The 22,546-nt window shown below is 38.4% G+C and overlaps 1 protein-coding gene across 3 annotated transcripts in view; it reads left to right on the forward strand.

Moving 5' to 3' along the window:
- The window catches only part of PLCB1 (phospholipase C beta 1), a 787,620-nt gene that overhangs the window by 5,004 nt on the left and 760,070 nt on the right, over nucleotides 1-22,546 (forward strand). For all 3 annotated transcript variants that reach the window (XM_030821960.1, XM_003252590.4, XM_003252589.3), the window contains exon 2: nucleotides 12,947-13,024. In XM_030821960.1, coding sequence (XP_030677820.1) covers nucleotides 12,947-13,024 — 78 coding nt within the window. The remainder of the gene's footprint in view (nucleotides 1-12,946; nucleotides 13,025-22,546) is intronic.

The raw sequence follows: 22,546 nt of genomic DNA on the forward strand, positions 1-22,546 counted from the left end.
AGTAGCATTCACTTTGGAAAGGTTACGGGAAACAGGGAGGAAACTTCTCTGAGTTGGTAGCTGGCTGATGTGGATGGAGCAACTACAAAGTGCAAGGTGGATTTTAGAATGGAAGGCTAGCAGGTGCGCTCTAAGGAGCCACTTAAATATGCCCAGTTATGTCCATTTTTCTTGTCCAAAGAGCTTTGAGAATTTCTCACTGGCAGTCAATAATTACTGTAATGTAAGTGTAAGAGCATAACTTTTTTGCAAGCAAATCAATAAAGCTACTTGAAACTTTTTTAAAAATCAGTGTAACATGCATACAACAAAACACACAAATCCTGTGTCCAGCTGGATCCATTTTCACAAAGTGAACATTGCCATGTCATCAGTACCAGATCAAGAAACAGCATCACTTGCCCCAGAATTCCTGAGTGCTCTCTTCCAGTCTCTACATCCCCTCCTAAGGGTAACCCTTATCTTGACTTCTAACTTTATAGTTTGGTTTTGCTTGTTTTTAATCTAATAAGCTATTTTTACTTTGAATGAAAACTTAAAAAAAACCTCTTCAGCCTAAAGCATTTTTATTATTGCTGAACTGATCCTCTTGAACAATAGCAACAAAAGTGACTTATAGTCAGTTTAGATGGCCGTTGATTCGGTTCTTGTCTGTCCCAAGTCCGGGAAGTGCAGCAGGTATAGTGCCCTGAAGGAGGGAACAGTTCAACAAAACCCTAGTAATTTACAGAGGAAATGTAATGCCTACAGGCTGTTATTGGCATGGCAAAGCTGACTAGTACAGTACTGTTGCTGGAATATAATTTTCACTCATAGGTTTTCTCTCTTATCTTGCTTAACACTAATATTTCCCTACCTATGGTGAATGAGGATAATTTGCACTGGCTATTAGCTTCATTTGAAAGTTTAGCCTATCAATAAATAGCTTCAAGTTATATTTACCTGCAATGATGTATAAATGGAACGGGAACATTTTACTTTTTTATGTGGGATTTGGTAACCTGTAAATGTTTTCTTATCAGAATTGTTTCATGTTATCATGAACAAGAAGTGCCAGCAGAAAATGGAAGGGGATTGATGGTGAATCATTGACTAACGCTATGGGTCTCCACTTAAATAACAAACCCCTGGTAACTGAAATCATTAGTCTTCTTGTTACTGGAGCTAATAATTAGGTTCATGCAACCTTTCAGATCATATCATAAATTCCAAATGCTCAGGCATATTTCACAGTCTATTCCATCTAATCTTTTCCCTCTCTGTTCTATGTCCGATCCCCCTAATCAGAGCCTTGTGCCCCTATGTGTAAGTAGGCAAAGGAAATATAGACGTATTTCTGAGGTCATTTACATATATGACCATAAAAAAGCCATTGATCTTTGTAACTAACTAACTGAAATAGGATATAAAGGAACTAACTAATTGGAATAGAATATAAAGGATGCTTATGTTCTTTAAGAGTCTCTCTGGTTTTCCTCTGATCTCTTTAAGATCTAATGTTTGATTTTATTATCATTACCATGTGTTAATTCTCAAAATTTTTATTTAAATTTGTATTCCAAAAATGGTTTGCATGTACTTATTAATTGAGATTGTCTAAATCTATACATTTATCGAGAAACTAAATTATTATAAATTGAGTAACAAACTATTATATAAAATTGGAAGAAAGTTATTTTTATTTATATTAAAATTATTTTATTTATATTAAAACATAAATAAAAGCATCCTACATCTGTCTTTTATTTCAAGGTTTTTTTTTTTTTTTTTTTTTTTTTTTTTGAGACAGAGTCTTGCTCTGTCACCCAGGCTGGAGTGCAGTGGCACAGTGGCACCATCTCGGCTCACTGCCAACCTCTGCCGCCGGGTTCAAGCGATTCTCGTGCCTCAGCCTCCAGAGTATCTGGGATTACAGGCACACGCCACCATGCCTGGCTAATTTTTTTTATTTTTATTTTAAGTAGAGACGGGGGTTTTGCCATGTTGGCCAGGCTGGTCTGGAACTCCTGACCTCGGGTAATCCGCCCACCTCAGCCTCCCAAAGTGCTAGGATTACAGGCGTGAGCCACCGCACCCGGCCTTCAAGGGCTTCTTTTGTTTACAATATTTGGTTAATGTTCTGTTTCTTTTTACTGAATTGACGTTTAATGTACAAGATCACAGAAAGTGGATTAGTTAGTAAAGAAAACATTTACCTGAAGTAGTCACATGGATATCAATATATAGCACTGATATCTAGAAGATTAAGATATTATTTTGCCACTTAAAAAAAACAAATTTTTTTGGAAGTTGTCTATGAAATAGTTAAGAGTAAGGGAAATTTAATTTAATTTTAATCCATTTTATAGAAGAAGCCATATGAGCTCATGAAGCTGGAAAACCATAGAGCAAATCAGCAATTGATCTGGTCAAAAAATGTTAAAGATGCCAATCGTGATCCTCCTCAGGTGTGCTGTGTTGGATATGGTTGAATCTCATATAGCATCAATTCCTACATCCTCTTAGTAGGACTTCTTATAATATAAAGTCTGGACTTCTAAAGCTACATTTACCAGACTCCTTTCTGATGAACATTCTTCTTGAAAATTAATATTTCCACCAAATAAATGCATGCATATGAGATATGGAGGGCAGAAACATTAAAGGGGCCAACTTCCTGCATCCTTTGGGTTGTTGCTACAGATACCTGAGATGCTAAAAGAGGTGGGACTTTCTGTGATAGTTCTTCAGTGTCTCTGAGAGGCAGTGGTGACAGTGGCCACTCCCTGTTGGCAGCTTACACTTCTTTGGCTTCAACAAAGCTGGTGTTTTGTTTGGACCCCGGGAGTTCCTTCTTGATTTCTCACCTTTCTGAAGGTGGTAGATACAATAGCTCTGCTCAAGGGTCTGTGCTGCTATGTTCTGGGTTCATTCATGGAGACCCAACCTAAAGCCTGCTCCTCCAACCCTTCCAGTTTTTCTGTCAAGTGCTTAATTTATATTAAGTCCCTTTATCTTCAAAATTCAAGAGAAATGTCTGTTTCTCACACCAGATCCTGGTTGATATGGCTTTTTGTGGTTCTAGGATTTCACAGCTTTCAGTCCTAAATATAATAATCATCTAAGTACCCTACCTAGCTTTCTCCTTCAGTACTACAGTTGAGTAAAATGCAGTTTTGCTGTAATATTTCCTCTGGAATTCCATATCCAGACTGAGTCGTAATAGCAGGCATTCATGCTTATATAGCAGCCCTGCCTACCCCTGTTCAGTCATTAAGACCACCTCGGGTGGTAGGAAAAAGAGCAAGCGTTCTTCTTTTGCATTTCACATAGAAGTAAATCGAGGCTAGTGATTGTGATTTGTCGAAGGACACATAACTAAGTAGATCTGGAATAGGAATTTAAAACTACGTCTTCTGGCCAAATTCAGTGTCCTTTCCAGTCTACCATGATGTCCCCAAACAGGGTCCTTTTAGTAACAACAACAACAACCAATAAACTTTTTATTTTTTTTTTTAGATGGAGTTTTGCTCTTTTTGCCCAGGCTGGAGTGCAATGGCGCAATCTCGGCTCACCGCAACCTCTGCCCCCCCAGTTCAAGCGATTCTCCTGCCTCAGCCTCCCGAGTAGCTGAGATTACAGGCTTGTGCCACCATGCCCAGCTAATTTTGTAGTTTTAGTAGAGATAAGGTTTCTCCATGTTGGTCAGGCTGTTCTCAAACTCCTGACCTCGTGATCCACCCGCCTCAGCCTCCCAAAGTGCTGGGATTATAGACGTGAGCCACCAAACATTGCCAACAAACACTTTTAATAGAGTCTAAATGAATACAAGTTTAAAGAGATTGATAGACTTTTCCAAAGAATCTCTGTTATTTTTAGGATTCATACATATGAAGCTTAGATCCCTGCAAACTCAGTTTTTGAGCTATTGTCTTCAAAATAGCTATTTTTCATGGTGTATGTACAGTCCGTTTTTGTCTACACTGTGCAAGATGTGTGAGCATTGGAAAACCTCATCGCTGCTTTGAGACAGAAAGGGCGGGCCAGCCGCAGTGGCTCACGCCTGTAATCCCAAGCATATTGGGAAGCCAAGGCAGGTGGATCACTTTAGGTCAGGAGTTCAAGACCAGCCTGGCCAACATGATGAAACCCCATCTCTACTAGAATACAAAAATTAGCTGGGTGTGGTGGTGCACACCTGTAATCCCGACTACTTGGGAGGCTGAGGCAGAAGAATCACTTAAACCCAGGAGGCAGGCAGAGGTTGCAGTGAGCCAAGATCGCACCACTGCATTCCAGCCTGGGCGACAGAGCGAGACTCCAAAACAAAACAAAAAAAAAAAAAAAAGGAGGGGGCAATGTATGCTCTATAGTCTTTAAAGATATTCTACATCAGTCAGTCAGTGTAGAAACGTGCACGTGGAAAAACAGGTATTCAGGTATGGTGTTAAAGGTCTTTTTTTCATTGTCGAGTAAGTGACCTTGTATTCAGCAAGACTCTTTATATCTGTTACTCCACCTTTTCTTCTTCTCGACATACATGCAAATGTTGTCTTTTGCTGATTCCTATTAAGGCTGGTCCCATGGCCTCTCATAGAAATCATGGATCATGGGAAGAATAAGAATACGATAGGCGTGAAGGAAGTGTAGAGGGTAAGTTGCCTGCTCTCAAGCACGATGCAGAATGCAAGACAGTGTCAACTGAGAGGCCAGATCTATATTACTTGTGCAGGGAGGTGGATATGCTTTGTTTATATTACAACTAGAGCAGGACTTCTGGAGGGCTATAGCTTTATAATTATCATTATTATTTTTTTCCCCAAGGGAGAGCATAGGCCTGGCACTGGGAGGTGCTGATGCTCAGGGGATATTTGTGGAATGAAGGAAATGTCTGGTGTTTGGCTCACAGTGGGTTCACACAGGGGAGTGTGCAGCCTTGAGGCAGACCTGGAGGGCAGTCATGCTCCTAGGAGACCTTCATGACCTTTGAGGTATTGTGTTGCATTGGTTGGAACACCTTGCTCCTTGTCCTTCCATTCCATCTGAAATCTTCTAGGGTCCTAAGGGACTCTGTGGCCTTCTTAAATGAGATTTCTCCATGTGCATTTGAGAAGGAAGCTATTTATTGGCAATGCAGAGCTCACTGTTGTTACACTGCTGACTTCATTTAAGGTCCAAATATGTCTTAAGACTGAGTGTATACTACACTGCAATTCAATATTGGTTGAAGATCATGATGCTTAATGTATTTATTTCTCATATTCTAAATTTTACCATTAGTTCCTATTTTCTGAAAAATATGCTCATCCATACACCCAAATATTGCAATGAAAATTGCCCTTAAAGAAATTCAGAAGTGTTGGGAGTGACAGAACAAAAGATGCATGGTTGTGAAAACATTCTATCACGATAATGATTCACAAAGAAAAAAAAGAATACTTGTGCTTTATTGTTAAAGTGAGAAAAGTAACAAGACATAGTTCTAAATCTGATTTATAATAAACTTCCACCTACACTATTCTTTGTGTACAGAGGCAATGGAAGTCCCTGGAACGATGCTTTTAATTTCCTCCCTTCTCCACTCCTCGTTTAATGTACTTGGGCCACCTCCATTATTCCAGCTGCCCTCCTGTCCCTGAGAAATACCTCACCTTCTGCATTTATATTTTGGAACTCGACCTTCCTGGCATCTCTGAATCCTGACTTCATTATTATCTGACACCACTCCCCTTTCTTTTAACAGGGTCTATGTGAGTTTCCCCTCAGTTGAAGCTTTCCTAAGAACATAGCAATATGCCTTTACTAGTAAAAATCCCAACCTCAAAACCAACACAATGTTCCCCAGTCCCTTTTCCTCCTTTAGTTACTGTCTTCTTCTTCATCTCCTTCCCTCTACTATGCAAGTGTAACTTATAGTCACTGTCTCCCTGTCCTCACCTCCTACCCACTTCTTCTCAGCCCTCCAAAGCCTTTTTCTGCCCTCACCACTACTTTGAAATTTCTTTATCATGGCTGTGGGCAACATGGCTCCCAGCAACCCCAACAGATGTTTTTCAGAATCTTCCTTGTTTTTATTTGCTGCAGTACCTTCCACCCCTTCATCCATTCACTCACCAGTCATACTTTAAAAATGTACTGATGTCTCTTTTAAGCATTGTGCTAGTGTTGTGGATTGATGATGATTAATGATTTCATGCCTGCCCTTATTGGGGAGACAGATGCTAAGCAAATAGAGGTACAATTATTTTCATTATAACTGCTATGAAGGAAAAAAAGTACAAGTGAGTATAGGAAGCATGGAAGGTTTCCCTGGAAAATTCTATTTATGACAAGTGGGATTTAGGCCAACATGAGTAGAAGAATGTGTCAGGTGGAGGGAACAGCAGGTGTGGGTATTCCAAAGAGCCAAGGAACACAAGATTTTGAAGGAGAGAAGCAGAATTAGCACAGGGGAGTGTGGCTCAGATAATGTGGTTGGATGGCAAGGGCCTGCATATGTACTGCGTAGGTCCTTGCAGGATTTTAGACTTATAAAGTCAACCAGAAACCATTAAAACCATGTTTTCAACCCTGGCGCCATTGACATTTGGCCCCAGTAATTTTTTGTTGTGGAGTCTGGCCTGTGTATTATATGATATTTAGCAGCATCCCTCACTGTAGATACTGGGTGTCAGTGGCAAAACCCCCCAGTAGTGACAACAAAAATTGGCTCCAGACATTGCCGAAAGTCTCCTGGGGTGCAAAATTGCTCCCAGTTGAGAACCACTGATGAAAATGATAAATGATATACTATGCTTTTAATAGTATCCGGCCAGTTCACCGCCCTCCCCGCAACCCCAAAGGCCAATAAGTACATGAAAAGATGTTTAACATCATTAGGCATTGGAGAAATGCAAATTAAAAAACACAATGAGGTGCCACTGCATACCCACCAGAGCTATATGTTATTGAAATTATTGGTTTTTCTCGTCTGATGCCCCCACTAAGCCAGGAGCACCTCGGTTGATTTGGGATCTGGGCCTTTATTTGGTTCTGTTGTGGATTATGTGAAGTATCTTGCATGGCACTTGAAAAACAATTCTTCCAACATTTCCCTACATTGTATTAAAAGGGATTTTTCTGCTTGTTCTGTAGGAAGCCAGTATCTTCACGTTGCTTCTCTCCACTGTTTTGCATCCTCTACTCTGGACCTTCTTCGTCTCTTCTGCTGAAATTTCTTTATTTTGGGAAATTTCAGAGTAGACATACTCCTGGAGGAAAAGTCTCATCAATGCTGATACACACGGATGTTTTACTTCAATGATCTTAATTCCTCATCTGGCATCCAAGACTACATTTGTTTCATTTCATAGTCGGGGCTGTATTGCTCATGTTTAGTTTGACAGGCATCACATCTGATTTTGCAACTGTCTGTTGCGTAGCTGTTTTCTCCCCAGTGTCTTTATTTGCTGTATTTGGCTCTGCTGCTTCCTGATGCAAGTCTTGGGCAATCCCTGTGGAACATCGCTTGTTACTTTTCCTGTTGACTCTGTGGTATTGATTAGTTTAGAAGTGCATGCCTGTATTCATGTGTGTTCTCTTGTAATACCATCAAAACATGAGAATCGCTGTGGAGTGAGAATTGTGGTCAAGCTTGGCCAGGAGACTTTCTGACAGTGGTGCTGAGGAATGTGCCATGGGTCTGTGGACTGGCCCTTGATATGAGCCTTGAGGTTTAGGGTTATACTTTCTAGTAGTTTACTAAGATTTCCATAACAAAGGACCATAGCCTGGGTGGATTACACAACGGAAATTTATTTTCTCACAGTTTGGGAGGAAGTGGGAGATAAAGGTGTCAGCAGGGTTGCTTCCTGCTGAGGGCCCTGAGGGAAGGATGTGTTCCAGGCCTCTGGTCTTGGCTGGTAGATGGCCTGCTTCTCCCTGCATCTTCACATCATTTTCCTTCTGTACATGCCTGTGTCCTGATGTCCTCTTCTTATAATGACACCAGTCATACTGGATTAGGGCCCACTCTAAGGCCTCCTTTTAACTTAATCATATCTGTGAAGACCCTATCTCTAAATACGGTCACACTTGGAGGTACTGAGGGTTAGGACTTCAACATGTGAGTTGTTGGGGAGGAGGCCACGATAAACCTGAGGCGACATACCTCAGCCTGGTAAAGCGTAGCTCAGAGGGTAGCAGCATGACGGCTCTAGTTAGACATGGAAGAACTGACACTTAGAGAATAAGTTAGATTTATTTTGTACTACTTAAATGTTAAAAATTAAATGGTAGCTGCATATGTGGATAAAACCATAAACTGCCTTGCTGGAATTGTGTGACAAGAGCACTGAGATTGCTTTGTGAGAAATCTCCCTGTTAAAGAGTGTCCCTGTGAAGGTTTGGAGTTGCCCTGCCTAACAGAAACATAACGTGAGCCACATAGGACACTTGTAAATGTTCTAGTAGCCTCATTAAAACCAGCAAAAAAGAAACAGATGGGATTAATAAGAATACTATATTTAACTTAATCCAGTGTAGCCATTTTGACATGTAATCAATGTCAGAAATCATTAGAGAGCTATTTTCTATTCCTGTTTCCATTCTTAGTCTTTGAAATCTTGCAGCACATCTTAGTCTCAGCAGTCGCATTTCAAGTGCTCAGTAGTCACAAGGGAGCCACAGCAGCTCCTGTATTGGACAGCACCAGTATAGGGCATCCATTCTCAACAGGGGCCATGTCGCCTCCAAGGAAATGAAAAGTGGTTTTGGGGAACAAAAAAAATCTTCTTACTGGTTTTTTTTTTTTTTTTTTTGGTATAAAGCATAGTTATACATACAGCATATAAACAGATATTCACCCTATCTGCAATATTGAGATGTCATGGGGGATGATTAGAAAAATAAAAACCTAAAAAGGCTCCCTTGCAGGGCAATCATGGAAAAAGTTGAGAAGCACTGTTATAGAGCGTGTACTTGAAGGTTTAATTTCCAGTGCTTCCCGTACCAGCTTAACTGGCTTTCCTTGAGCAAGTTACTTAGCCCAAGCCTTGGTCTATAGGTATCTGTAAAATGGGAATAATAATAGCGTCTACCTCTTAAGTTGTCGTAAGTATTAAAGGAGAAAAGCCATGTGAAGTTCACCACAGTGACTGGCTCAGAGCAAATGTTGAGGATGTATCAGTTACTATTCAGTCAGGGATTTTTATAAAAAGGGATACTGGTATTAGAAGTGAGTTTGGATTAGTAGTGCCTTTGTCATTTCGTCTCAGTTTCTTTAGTATTTATTATTGACTTCTATCAGTGCATTGATGAGCAAATCATTGTAATGTTAATGTTGATTCCAGTGGCTCTTTGTTTTCTTGCTGAGTTGTTTCTCATTCTTCAGGATTTCGAGGTTTTGTTAAGGTCTTTTGCTTTGCCCCTTGATCGTTTTTGATTTGGCTTAAAGACTCTTTAGAGATTCTTGTAAATTACTAAATAACATCTTCTTAATGACTATATTAGTCTTCACTATTGATGATATAGGAATGACAGTAAAACGTATTCTATCAAATAAAGAGCAGCAAATAGAAATTGACTGAACATTATCTGCTATTACTAACTTAAGAGAAGTATGTTTATTAGTTTTCTTTTTTACAGACAAACATTTATCAGAAAAAATATAAGTTTAAGTAAACTAGAGTTGAATTCTTAGAAGCAATATACTCACAAGATATGGTTTGCCTGCATTCTAAGGTCACAGGTGTTCTTGGAGGTAAACATCATCGCATTCCTGACCCAAAGCCTCGCCCATTGTAGGCCTACATCTGTGGTTTTATAAGTGTGGCCCCTGGACCAACAGCATCAGCATCACCATGAGCTTCTTAGAAGTCCAGATTTTCAGACTCCGTCCCAGAGCTACTAAATGAGGGACTTTGGTGAAAGAGCCCAGCAATCTGTGTTTTTACAAGATCTCTCAGTGAACTTGATGCATATGCAAGTTTCAAAACCACAGTCTTATGAAATACACGTTATAGATGTTGATGAAGAGGTAAAGGATTAAAATATAGACTCTCTGAGAGCTGTCTTCATCATTCTACAGTCAAAGGTCCCAAGAGTCGCAACCCATCTGCAGCTCCTTTGTCAATGAAGGGTGGTCATATATTTCAAGTTTCAAACCTGGGCATATGTTCTGACAATTAAGAATATTTGGGATCTGGGTTGAGTGGCTACTTTGGTATGGGGAGAATATAGATACTAGCAGCTATGTGGGAGGTGGGAAAACAAGCAGGTGGAATTGAAAATAGACATTCATATATTTCTGGGTCAGATCCTACTTTGCATGGCAAGAATGCCAAGTTCCAGCTGATCTTGGAATGTTAGAGGTGATTATGAAGGAAGCGGGCAGGGAGCCGAGATAAATGATCGCCTAACAGGAACTGTGGCCGGAAGAGTGGGGTCAAGAAAACATTGAACAAAGAAGGGTTAATTTTGAAGGAGGGGAAGGAATAAGCTAGAAATGGAAGTATCTGAAACAAACTAGGCAGCATAGAACAGTGTTCCTAAATATAAATTTTGAAAAGATTTTTTTTTTTTTTGAGATGGAGTCTCGCTCTGTCGCCCAGGCTGGAGTGCAGTGGCACAATCTTGGCTCACTGCAAGCTCTGCCTCCCGGATTCATGCCATTCTCCTGCCTCAGCCTCCCTGAGAAGTTTTATTCTGCTCACTTAAATGTTTGGTTGTCTGGGATCCTTGCAGGGAATTGCCACCAAGATTTTGATTAGAATTTTGTCAGATGCTCTGATAAGAAAAGGAACTGACCTGAAAAAGATAAGTTACACCTACAGTTTATTCTAAATTCCTCCAGAAGTGGGAATGTGTGCTGCGTGCAGCCTGTCAAAACTTTTATTTTGCCAACTTCTAGAAGTAACAAAACAGGACTGAAAATATTGCTGTGATTTATTGGAAACATTGGTGTGAGCTGTTATGCATGCAATCTCATGAAAGAAGCCTCAAATATTTTAAAAATTATTCCTTCATTATAATATCAGGTTTATTTCCAAATGTCTTTTTTTGACATTTAGAAGCAATTGGGAAATGTTAAAATTCTAGCTGAAATCCCCTGCAACAGCGCAGTGCTTGTAAAAGATATTTTTCAAACTGCATGTTAAGGATGTATATATGGAATATCAGCATAAAACAGAATGGCAGTTCCTCAAAGAATTAAACATAGTACTATCATATGATCCAGTAATTCCACTTCTGGGTATATACTGAAACCAAGGACTCAGATAGATGTTTGTGCCCCTATGTTCATAACAGCATTATTCGCAATAGCCAAAAGATGGAAACAACCTAGATATTCATCAGTGGATGAATGCATAAACAAAACATGGCATATACATAAATGGAATATTATTCAGCTTTACCCAGGAAGGAGATACGACACATGCTCCCTGAATTAAGTTTTAGGACTTTATGCCAAATAAAATGAACCAAACACAAAAGGACAAATATTACATAATTTTACTTATATAACTACTTAGAATAGTCAAATTATTTAATTACCTGGAGTAGTCAAATTCATGGATACAGAAAGTAAGAATGGTGGTTGCCAGGTTATGGGGGGAAGAGGAAATGAGGAGTTAGTGTTTAATGCATGTGGCATTTCAATTTGGGAAGATTTAAAGTTCTGAAGATGGATGGTGCTGATGGCAGCACAGCAAGGTGAATGCATTGTAATACCACTGAAAGGCATATTAAAAAAGAGTAAATGTTATGTTCTGTATATTTTACTACAGTAACACAGAATATCCTGATAAACTTACATTTAGTATTTTGATACATCTGTTTTTAAATATAATCCACTATAATAATAATGAACATTTTCATGTGGCAAACATGCCCAGATGCTTTACCCCAAATTATCCTAGCTAATTCTCACAACAACCTTCTGAGTTAGGTATGATGATTATCCCTTTCTTTTTTCAGTTGTGTAAAGCTGTGCACCGAGATGGGACAGGCAGGAATTTGAACCCAAGAGAACATCTTCCAGAACCAGGCTCTTACAATAAAACTTAATATGTAGATTAAAATCATTCATACTGCTCTGCCCATTAGGAAGAAAAAAGTCCCAAATGCCAAAATTATCTCTGGAAGTTCTAATTTTCATTACAAGTTCTTTTAATAAGCTAGATGATATGACACACTATGGTTATGTGTATGAAAAAATTGAAAAAACTGGCAATTTATGTCTCTCTAAAAAATGCAATTCCTGCAAAGGCCTGAGTGTTTCAGTATAAAAATCCATATCCAGTAACACGTATTTTCTTGTGCATATGGTATGTCTTTCTGAAAATTGCTAAGAGAAAAGAACACACATTTTAGAAATGTTTAATATTATAATTACAATGTATGCAAGTTTTGCTTTATACTATGCATGCTTTAAACTCAGAAGCCTATTTACCTATGTTTTATTTTAGCATGTAAAATTGAAATTTGCAACAAGTTTGTATATATCTTTCTGAATATGTAGAAGATGGCCTTATTTACTGTTACCTTGGAAACAGTGATGCTCAAATACTATGTTTTACCCTACTACAATTAAAAATCATTTTATGGAGTAAATGTAATTTAAAATACTATTCTTAAGCATGGATTTCAGTTAATAGTAATCATAAAAATATGTAATGATGTTTAGTGTTAAAATTATTTGAAAAACTAAATATAGATTTTTAATAGAAAACATACCTTAATCAATAAATGCATAATGCTTTTTCCTTTACAAGTTATGTATAAGTCTTCTGATTATTAGGAAAGTACCTCAGTTACGTAATGGATAATTCCATGAAGTTAAAAATGCCATGTCTAATTTCTTTTGAAATTTTTCTTAATAATTGACTACTTTGGAGAATCTCTACAATTATTACTTCTTAAATAACTCCTGGATAGATTTTTCTACAATGATATATGTTGATATTCATGTTTCTTCTTACATTTCTAGGACTCAACTATTGTTACTCCAATTATTTTGAGGACTGACCCTCAGGGATTTTTCTTTTACTGGACAGATCAAAACAAGGTAACAAATGAGATATGCCTTTCTTACATTTTTCAGTTGTTTATTACTTTGAAAAGTATTTATGTATCTTATCTATAGAAGAACATCCATTTCACAGATCTTTGGCAGTTTATTTAAAGGTTCTACTTTTAAAAAATATCGAAGGTATTCTTAGGACTTTGGACTTTTCAAAGTCACTAGTTTGAAATATTAGATTTGCTAAATTCTAGAGCAATTGGTATTTTTGGTTCTGTTTATATTATGTGTTAGGATAAGAACAGGGAAATTTCAATTACATTTGGTGTAGAACATAATTAGTCAGCGTTACTGATTTAAGTCCCCACCCATAAAGGATGAAGAAAAATGATGAGAAAATAACTTTTGACCCAATAGCCATACCCCTTGGCTTTTCTTTCTGTCTCTTTTCCCCTGTGCTGTTCATTAAGGACTCTCTCAGAATCAGCAGGAATTTGGCCTTGATAATTTGTTCATGTCAGAAAACCAAGAATAAAATTCCTTTAGCCTATTCCTTCAGTTGTCAGGAATTTCTTACTAAATTAGCTTTCTGCCCACAATAGCATGAATTTATTATCTCATTTGTTATGAAACCAGTTGATGATTCTGTACTGAATTATTAAAAAGTAGAATATCTGCTGATCGTAAGATTTATTTGGAGTTTAATGGGCAGTTAGATGAGAACACTCATGGAAAGTGGTTATTATTTCAAGCATCGTTGCCACAGTCCTACACTTGAACCTCAGAGGCCACAGAATATAGAATGTTTTTGTTCTCTAAGTTTTGATATATGGAGAAATGGGATAGGGTTTATTGAGAATGCTAAATACATATTGAAAACAATAGAATAGTAATAGTATACCATTAAAATAGCTGGAACCTCCACAGTTACTGATGAAGGAGTAACAAATTGTTAGCTCTTTCAAAACTCTACATTAGTTTCTTATATCCAGAGTTCCTGGAGTTGCCTGTCAGCTTTGCCTTCTGTCTCTGAGGCAAGCTCAATTACACCTGTGTCTGGCCCCAGGGCCACTACTGAATGAGCCTGTTTACACATCATTCAAAAGGCGAATTTCTGTCTTGTTGTCCTGGAGTTAGACTCTAAATCAGTGTGCCCTGGAACCGTGTGTGGCTGTAGAAGTGGGGGTAAACCATAGACCCTATGCTAATGTCAAAAATTGTATGAGTAAGATTTCCTACTTAACGCTCACATTTATTATTGGGTGTGTTAATCTCTTTGGCTTAGACATTCTGTTTGGTTTCCTGCTGTTATGTGTGAAACAATGGCTTGCAAGAGGTTTTGTTTTTCGGGTGTATTTTTCTTCTCCTAAAGGATATTTTTAGAACTGTTGAAACTATATTCATGAAAGATGTACTTATAATGCCTAGAGCATTTCTAAAGGTTGGGTGTTTGTACGAGAGACCAAACTGTCAGTTTGATTTTTCAACTTGTAGATCAAGCTTCTATAAAAGCAACAGAAGATATTCTGGGATTTTTAAATAATTCATGGCAACTCAGTTAAGCTCCCCTCTAGACCAATCATCAATATTTATTTCCTTAATAAAGAAAAAGGGTTTAGGACCAAAGGCTCTCTGTTGCATCTCTATTGTGAACCCAGTATTTTGACCGATGCTTATTTTCAAATGTAGGAAAATTTGTTTTCATTTTTTACACAAACTTTTTAGTCTTGGTTGTAATGCTGTTTATGACCAACTGAAACAGATAATGTGGTAGCAATTCCTTTTATCACATTACTGCTTTTCTTTTCATGGGTATTACTTTTACAGTTCTAGCCAAGAGATAGAAATAGTAAATTTTACTTTTCACTTTCTAAATACCAAAGTCATCTCTCAGTCATTTATCAGAATTTGGAGGCTTATTTCTTAGTGATCATATATCTTAGAATCCAAAAGATGAGAGGATTTAAGAAAAAAAATTAAACTTACCATGCTTTCAAGTTTGTCATTTTCTTTCTGGCTTTAAGCCCAGTCCTGGAACCAGTAAGAGTGATTCATCCACTTTTAGGAGATGGACGACTCTAAGTGATGAATTAGAGTAAATGTGTGCTAGAAGAAATGGTGCATGCAAATAAAAGATGACACGCCAAGCTTTTATTGGGCATTTTTGCATAAGATCATTTGAAGGTACATGAATGAATGGTACAATCATGATGCTACTTAGAGGGCCACTTAAAAAAAAATATATATATAAATATATATTTTGAGACGGAGTCTCGCTCTGTCACCCAGGCTGGAGTGCAGTGGCACAATCTCGGCTCACTGGAAGCTCCGCTTCCCGGGCTCACGCCATTCTCCTGCCTCAGCCGCTCCCTCTCCGAGTAGCTGGGACTACAGGCGCCCGCCACCACGCCCGGCTAATTGTTTTTTGTATTTTTAGTAGAGACGGGTTTCACCGTGGTCTCGATCTCCTGACCTCGTGATCCACCCGCCTCGGCCTCCCAAAGTGCTGGGATTACAAGCATGAGCCACCGCGCCCGGCCTTAAAAAATATTTTTTATCTGGCAGTTAGTTTTAGGAATCTGCCACATGTACCGTAGAGATAATCTCTCAGAAAACAAAAAAATGTGATACCTTTAAGTTTATCCCTTGATTTTATACACTGTGTTTTCCGTTGTGGGAAGCTTGCATTGGTATTTATTGTAATATGCCTCTCTTCTTCCTTTGGGCTTCTTCCAATATATTCCCCTTTGGTCCACAAAGCTTATACCAAAGCACTTGGGTTAGCAATCGTCTGAGGCCTAGTCTGCTCAGAGGTGAGCAGAAATCCCTAGCAGAGGGGATTTTACAAGTGTTTTTTGTTTTTCTTTTTTATAGCATTGGCGGTAAATGGTCACATTGTATGATGTTCTGTGCATGTCCTTCTCTTGTCATGGTTACATCGGATCTTGTATCAGAGCCACTTATTTCAAGCCACTGGCTTTTCCCCTTTGTAGACAATGACGTGCTGCCTTCCAAAACCCCTCCTTTGATTTGTCACCATAGAAATGATAGGTGACAAAGAAAACAGCACAGATGATGAATTTAGGAATTAAAAACTAAAGAAGTAGCAAGTCATTTTTAGGTAGCAGAAATGTGCTTTAGTGAAACACTGACAGAATGTTTGGAGTTGTTGGAAGCAGATAAATATGAATATCATTTTTGGGGATAAATGTTCATGCTTTGTACCAGCTCTGGACTTATTTTAATAATTCTTTTCACTGTATTGTTGGCTCTGTAAATCTTATTGAATAAAATGAGCAAAAATGAGTTTCTGAATATGGCTATTTTAAGCAGAGTGGTTTTTCTTGTGTAAGTGTAGGTGATGTGAAGAGGATGAATTTATTTGTAAGTCATGGGTGAGGGGGGAGTCCTGCACAGCCTGAGTACTCGAGAGGTGGCCTACATTAGGCTATAACTTTTCTTTGGATCCGTGCCATGTGAACACTGGAAACCAACACAGGATGTATTAGCTGTGAAAACCACGTGAACTATAAGAATCTGCTCTACCGGTTTTGAAAGAAAGGCTAAAGAAGAAAAAAATGTCAATGTTAAAGAGCTAACCAAAACCTATCCTGCTAGAATATGAAAAAAATTAGACCTTTGCCTTGCAACTTGATGCCCTGCTTCTGTGCCAAGGTTGGTGTAAAAATAAAACTGGTCACCGCTAGTTCAGATCCAAGAAGTTCAATATAGTTCAGTAAACTCTTCCTCGTCTTCATAAAGCTGGAGCTTGGGGGAAGGGAAAAGGAACACATCATTAAATTTGAAAAGGAATGGGAGGAAAAACACACGTTTTACATGAAGAACTCCCATTACTTTCTTTTTTGTTACAAATTTTATTTATTTTTAATATTGTGGATAATATACAATAACTTTTTATCTGTAAAAGAGTAAAGCAATGTAACTATCTTTAAACCGCACTCTCCCATTGACTCCAATCCTAGTTCTCTATTCAGAGTCAACTAATAGTAATAGCTTCATGGTTTCTTTCTAGGACTCTTTTGAATAAATTTGTGCACGTGTAACTATGGACATATTTCATTTTGTTTTGCTTATGTCCATTTTTATGCTAAGTCACATCATATTAACTATTCCACAATTTCCTTTTTACCATATAGTGTGTTTTAGAGAACTTTTCAAGTTAGTACATGTGTGTCTATATCATTCTGTTAAATTGGTCCATCTTAGGGAATTTCTCATGTTAGTACATGTGTATGTATCACATTCTTTCATATTGCTCTATCATATGTTAAAGAATTGATTACCAAATTTTATTTAAGAACACAGAAGTTCTCACTGATGGATTCTTGGTGTTTGTTTCTAATTTGGGGTTACAAAGAATCCTATAATATGGAGTCATAGTCAGCTGTGTGTAGCCCTCTCTGGGAATATCCGTCAGGGATTCCCTAGGGTAAATGCTCAGAAGTGCGACTGCTGATTCGAGGCTACACCTATCCTAAATTATAATGAATGGCTGTACCATTTTATAACCCTACCCTTCTTATGAGTGGAACTGTTTTCTTAAGCCCAACCAACAGTAATAGGAAATGTTTTAATTTTTGCCCAACTGATTTCTGCTACCTAAATATATCACCTTGTTTTAATCTGCCATTGCCTGATTTGCTAGTAAACTGTGTATCTGCTACAATTTCTGCTACCTAAATATATTACCTTGTTTTAATCTGCCGTTGCCTGATTTGCTAGTAAACTGTGTATATTATCATACATTTATTGATCATTTCAGTTTTTCCTTACATGGATTGCCTATTTATATCTCTTGTCCTTGTGTGGACAGTTCTCTGTGTATTCTAGATGTACTCCTTTGGCTGTTATAAATGTTGCAATTACACTCTTCCTGTCTGTGGTTTGTCTTTGACTTTCTTAACATCTAATTTATGGGTAACAAAAGATGACTTGAAGCTTTAAATTTTGATGTAGTTACATTCCAACTACCTCCCCACTTTTTGCTTCCTTTAAGATATTTCTGATTCCTTCTCATCACCATTATTAATCTAGGTTTTTAATCCGTATGTAATGTATTATGAGGACTGGTGTAAGGTGGAGCTCTAACTTCAGTTTCTTCATATCACTCATAGAGCTGACATTTCACCACCTGGTTTGGATGGCCCAAGGATCTGTTATGTTTTAATGCCTGTGGACTGCTGGGTTCTGATTTCCTACTTCATTCTTATCTCATTTATTTTCTGCGTTTCATACTTTGTGGTTCAAAAAGTGTAATTCTTTTTGTTTACCTGTGATCCTAGATTAGAGATTTAAATTTATACCTGAATATTTAGTCATTTCTGGAGACTTAGGACAAGAAAGATTGGTTCTACCATCCATGCCATCTGCCATCTTGTTCTGGCCTGTGAATTTGCATGAGACACCATTCTGGATGTTTGTACAGGGTGATGATTCAGTTTCCATTAATGGCAACCATAGATAGACTTCTCTTATGTTAATCTTAAATTTCTACAGAGTTCAAAAGCAAAGTTTAAAAGTTAAATATTTACATAAGTCACAGTAACATTTTTCAGCATGAGTGCAGAGTTCAAAAATATTTTGAATGATGCATCATAAATGTCAACAAGAAGATCTAGTGATTTCCTATTAAAAATAGTCTGGCTTCCATAAAGAACTACTGGGCACCACACATTTCACTAATGATTTTTAGCAGTGGGGCTTTCTCTTTGGGATGTACTTCTCTAGGGTATCCCAAAATTGTCAACTTTGACCCTTCTTGTGTATGGTAAATGGGGTAGGTCATTCAAGAGTCCACTGAGTGATTAAATGCAATGATGTAGTTATAAATTTAGAAGATAAGTGCTGTTTATTTTATTTGGTAGCTTTCTCTAAAAGTTGAAACAATAACTTACATTATCTGGAAAAAAACCCAGCAAAATTCACATGAGGATTGCTTTGTGAGGGCTGGGATTGTTCCCTGGCCTGGAGCAGTGTGTCAGTCATTGTTGACTAAGCAGCAGCATCTGGGGACTAAGTCCTTTCCTTCACCTTCCTTGAATTTCCTTCACCAGTATTGATGATATTAATAGCTAACACAGACACAGTGCCATATCCGCACCCTCTTCCTCACCACTCCTGAGAACATAAGCTGAGCTCCAGTGGCTGGCCAGTGCCTGCATTGTTTTGCTTTGTCTGGCTACTAGAACTCACGTTGCTACCCGTGCAGCTGCCCAGAAGTTCCTGGCAATTCACACTCACCCTCACCGATGAGATTCAGTGGATAAATACCACAGCTCCCTCACCTCTTGGGTGGGATAACTTAAAGGTGCATTCTTTATATTATATCCCAGAACTCTCTAGTGGGATTAAGCCCAGTTACCCACAGTGGTAACTGGCTTGAAAATGTTCCCCTTATGGGCTTCCTTCCCTTCCTGTCTCACCTCTCCACTCCTGATTGTGTTCTAAAACCACCTCTAAAATAAACTACTTTTACTAGAATCCTTACCTAGGAACTGCTTAGTGCAGATGCATAGTGCTTAACAACTTAACATAGATGCCTCCAAATGAAGGGTTTAAAAATGATTCCTTGGTTAAGAGAGATTGGAACATATTAGGTGAACACTTTTGTTTGAAGCCAAGTCTGGTTTTCCTAAAACAGTCCTAATTTGGGAAGCCCAAAGTTGGTTGAGGAAACCAGCTTTGAAGCTGTGACAGATGTGGATTGTCACAGTCTGGCTCTGCTGTGTATTTAATGAGTCACCCTCAGTGAATCTCTTTAAAAATCCAAGCCTTGGTTTCGTTATTATCTATAAGGTGGGTATTACTCTCTTAGTGTTGTTGTGAATATTCGATGTGTAAAATGAATGACTTAACATAACACCTGCTACTTTGTAAACTCTCCATCCTTTGTGGTGGCTTTTATTATTGCTACATAATAAACAATTACTCTCTGACCAAACAGTTGTCCATAAGCATTAGAGACCACAAAAATGTGCTGTTTTGAAAACCAAGTGGCCATTTATTTATGTATATCTTTTTATTCATATTTTCTTCTTCAAGGTGACACTGACTTGTTTTCTATTTAGACTCTGCTGTGGTCTTTTGATCTGAAACATTGAAGCTTAGGTCTGTTTGGGCAAATAAGATGTTTATTTATGTATTTCATAATGTTTTGAGGACAGAGCCATGGAAGACAAAAGAAGGATTTATTGTTTAAAAGACTTTCCCTCTGGGGATAGTTCGCTAATAAATACTCCATCATAGGTGAAAGTTTCTTGGAACCTTGGAAATTTGAAGCATCGTATGGAACAACTTTTAAGATGATTTAGAGGACTTTGATAGGAGAAAATTGTATTATTCACAAGAAGAATTGGACATAATCATGGTTGCCTGTGCCTTTTTCCTAAGATAATCACTTTAGGATTATGACAACTACATGGGCATCAGGCCACTCCTCTTCCTCCCTACTGACCTTAGAGATTAAACTTTTAGTGTTTTTGAGGATAGTTTAGCCACTAAGCCAAGGTTCAGATTGCTGAGGAACAAATCTATCCTCACCAAATCAACTTCCAGGTTAAGTTTTTCCGTTTTTATTAACATTACCTTCTTTTCACTTCTGTGACTCCCCAAAGATTTTGCACCAGTGAACTCTGGCTAGCGTAGAATAGACATGTCGTGATACCTTAGCTTATGTAGACACAACATACAAATAAATGTTATTAGAATGGAATCATTTACAGGTTCTTCTTAGAGACTGTGATACATGATTTTTTTGGCAGAATTTCTAATTGAAGTGTAGCCTCTTAAAGTATATTTTAAAATTAGGCTGGTCATTTTGAGATGGTTTCATTGCAGCTTCTTTGGAATCATTTTTAGAGTAGAAATGTGTTAATATGATTTTTATTTCACCATCACCACACTTCATTATGGGCATAACAACAGCAATGCTCGTTTTAATACACTGTAACCAGAGTTTAGAAACATGTAGTACCACAAAAATTCATTACTCCTAATATAATTTAATTACAAAATTATTCCTTGGTTTCATAAGTTGCATATATTTAGCTCTTCCCACTATTTTAGGAGAAATTAAATTGGATACTTTCCATGCTATGAAGCTATTATAATGGAATATTTGTACTTTTTGATGCCAAAAAATGTTTCGAGATATTGGATTGGCAGAATATGTGAAGGAAATGCATTCTGCATATTGTTCATAATTTTACTTCCTGTTATGGAGAAAATTCCTTTGACTTTGTTACAAATAGAATCCCTGGGTACTTGGTATTGATATAATGCCATGCTCTTTTGTTTGAATTACAAATGCTGTAGGTAGAGTAGGCATTTTTGGTTGTTCTGTAGTTCATTTTCTTGCCAACTCAAGATTGTTGATGGTACTGATGGAGACATTGTTGTATTAGTCCATTTTCTTGCTGCTGATAAGACATACCTGAGACTGGGCAGTTTACAAAAGAAAGAGGTCTCACCCACAACAAATGGGAATTCAAGATGAGATTTGGGTAGGGAAAGAGCCAAACCATATCATTCTGCCCCTGGCACCTCCCAAATCTCATGTCCTAATATTTCAAAACCAATCATGCCTTTCCAACAGTCACCCAAAGTCTTAACTCATTTCAGCATTAACTCAAAAGTCCACAGTCCAAAGTCTAATCCAAGACAAAGCAATTCCCTTCTGCCTATGAGCTTGTAAAACTGAAAGCTAGTTACTTTCTAGATACAATGGAGGTATAGGCATTGGGTAAATAGAGCCATTACAAATGGGAGAAATTGGCCAAAACAAAGGGGCTACAGGCCTCATGCAAGTCCAAAATCCAGTGGGGTAGTCAAATCTTAAAGCTCCAAAATGATCTCCTTTGACTCCATGTCTCACATCCAGGTCAACTGATGCAAGAGATGGGCTCTCACGGCCTTGGGCAACTCTACCCCTGTCGCTTTGCAGGGTACAGCCCCCCTCCTGGCTGCTTTCATGGGCTGGCATTGAGTGTCTGTGGCTTTTCCAGGGGCACGGTGCAAGTTGTAGGTGGATCTACCATTCTAGAATCTGGAGGATGGTGGCCTTCTTCTCAAAGCTCCACTAGACAGTGCCCCAGTTGGGACTCTCTATGGGGGGCTCCAACCCCACATTTCCCTTCTGCACTGCCCTAGCAGAGGCTGTCCATGAGAGCTCCACCCCTGCAGCAATCTTCTGCCAGGACATCCAGGTGTTTCCATACATCATCTGAAATCTAGGCAGAGGTTCCCAAACCTCAATTCTTGACTTCTGTGCACCCACAGGCTTAACACCATGTGGAAGCTGCCAAGGCTTGGTGCTTGCACTTTCTGAAGCCATGGCTCATGTTCTATATTGGCCCCTTTTAGACACAGCTAGAGTGGCTGGAATGTAGGGCACCAAGTCCCTAGGCTACACACAGCACAGGGACCCTGGGCCCAGCCCACAAAACCATTTTTTCCCCCTAGGCCTCTGGGCCTGTGATGGGAGGGGCTGCCATGAAGACATCTGACAAGACCTGGAGCCATTTTCCTCATTGTCTTGGGGATTAACAT

Source organism: Nomascus leucogenys, chromosome 11 (assembly GCF_006542625.1).
Source record: "Nomascus leucogenys isolate Asia chromosome 11, Asia_NLE_v1, whole genome shotgun sequence".
Classification (NCBI taxonomy): domain Eukaryota; kingdom Metazoa; phylum Chordata; class Mammalia; order Primates; family Hylobatidae; genus Nomascus; species Nomascus leucogenys.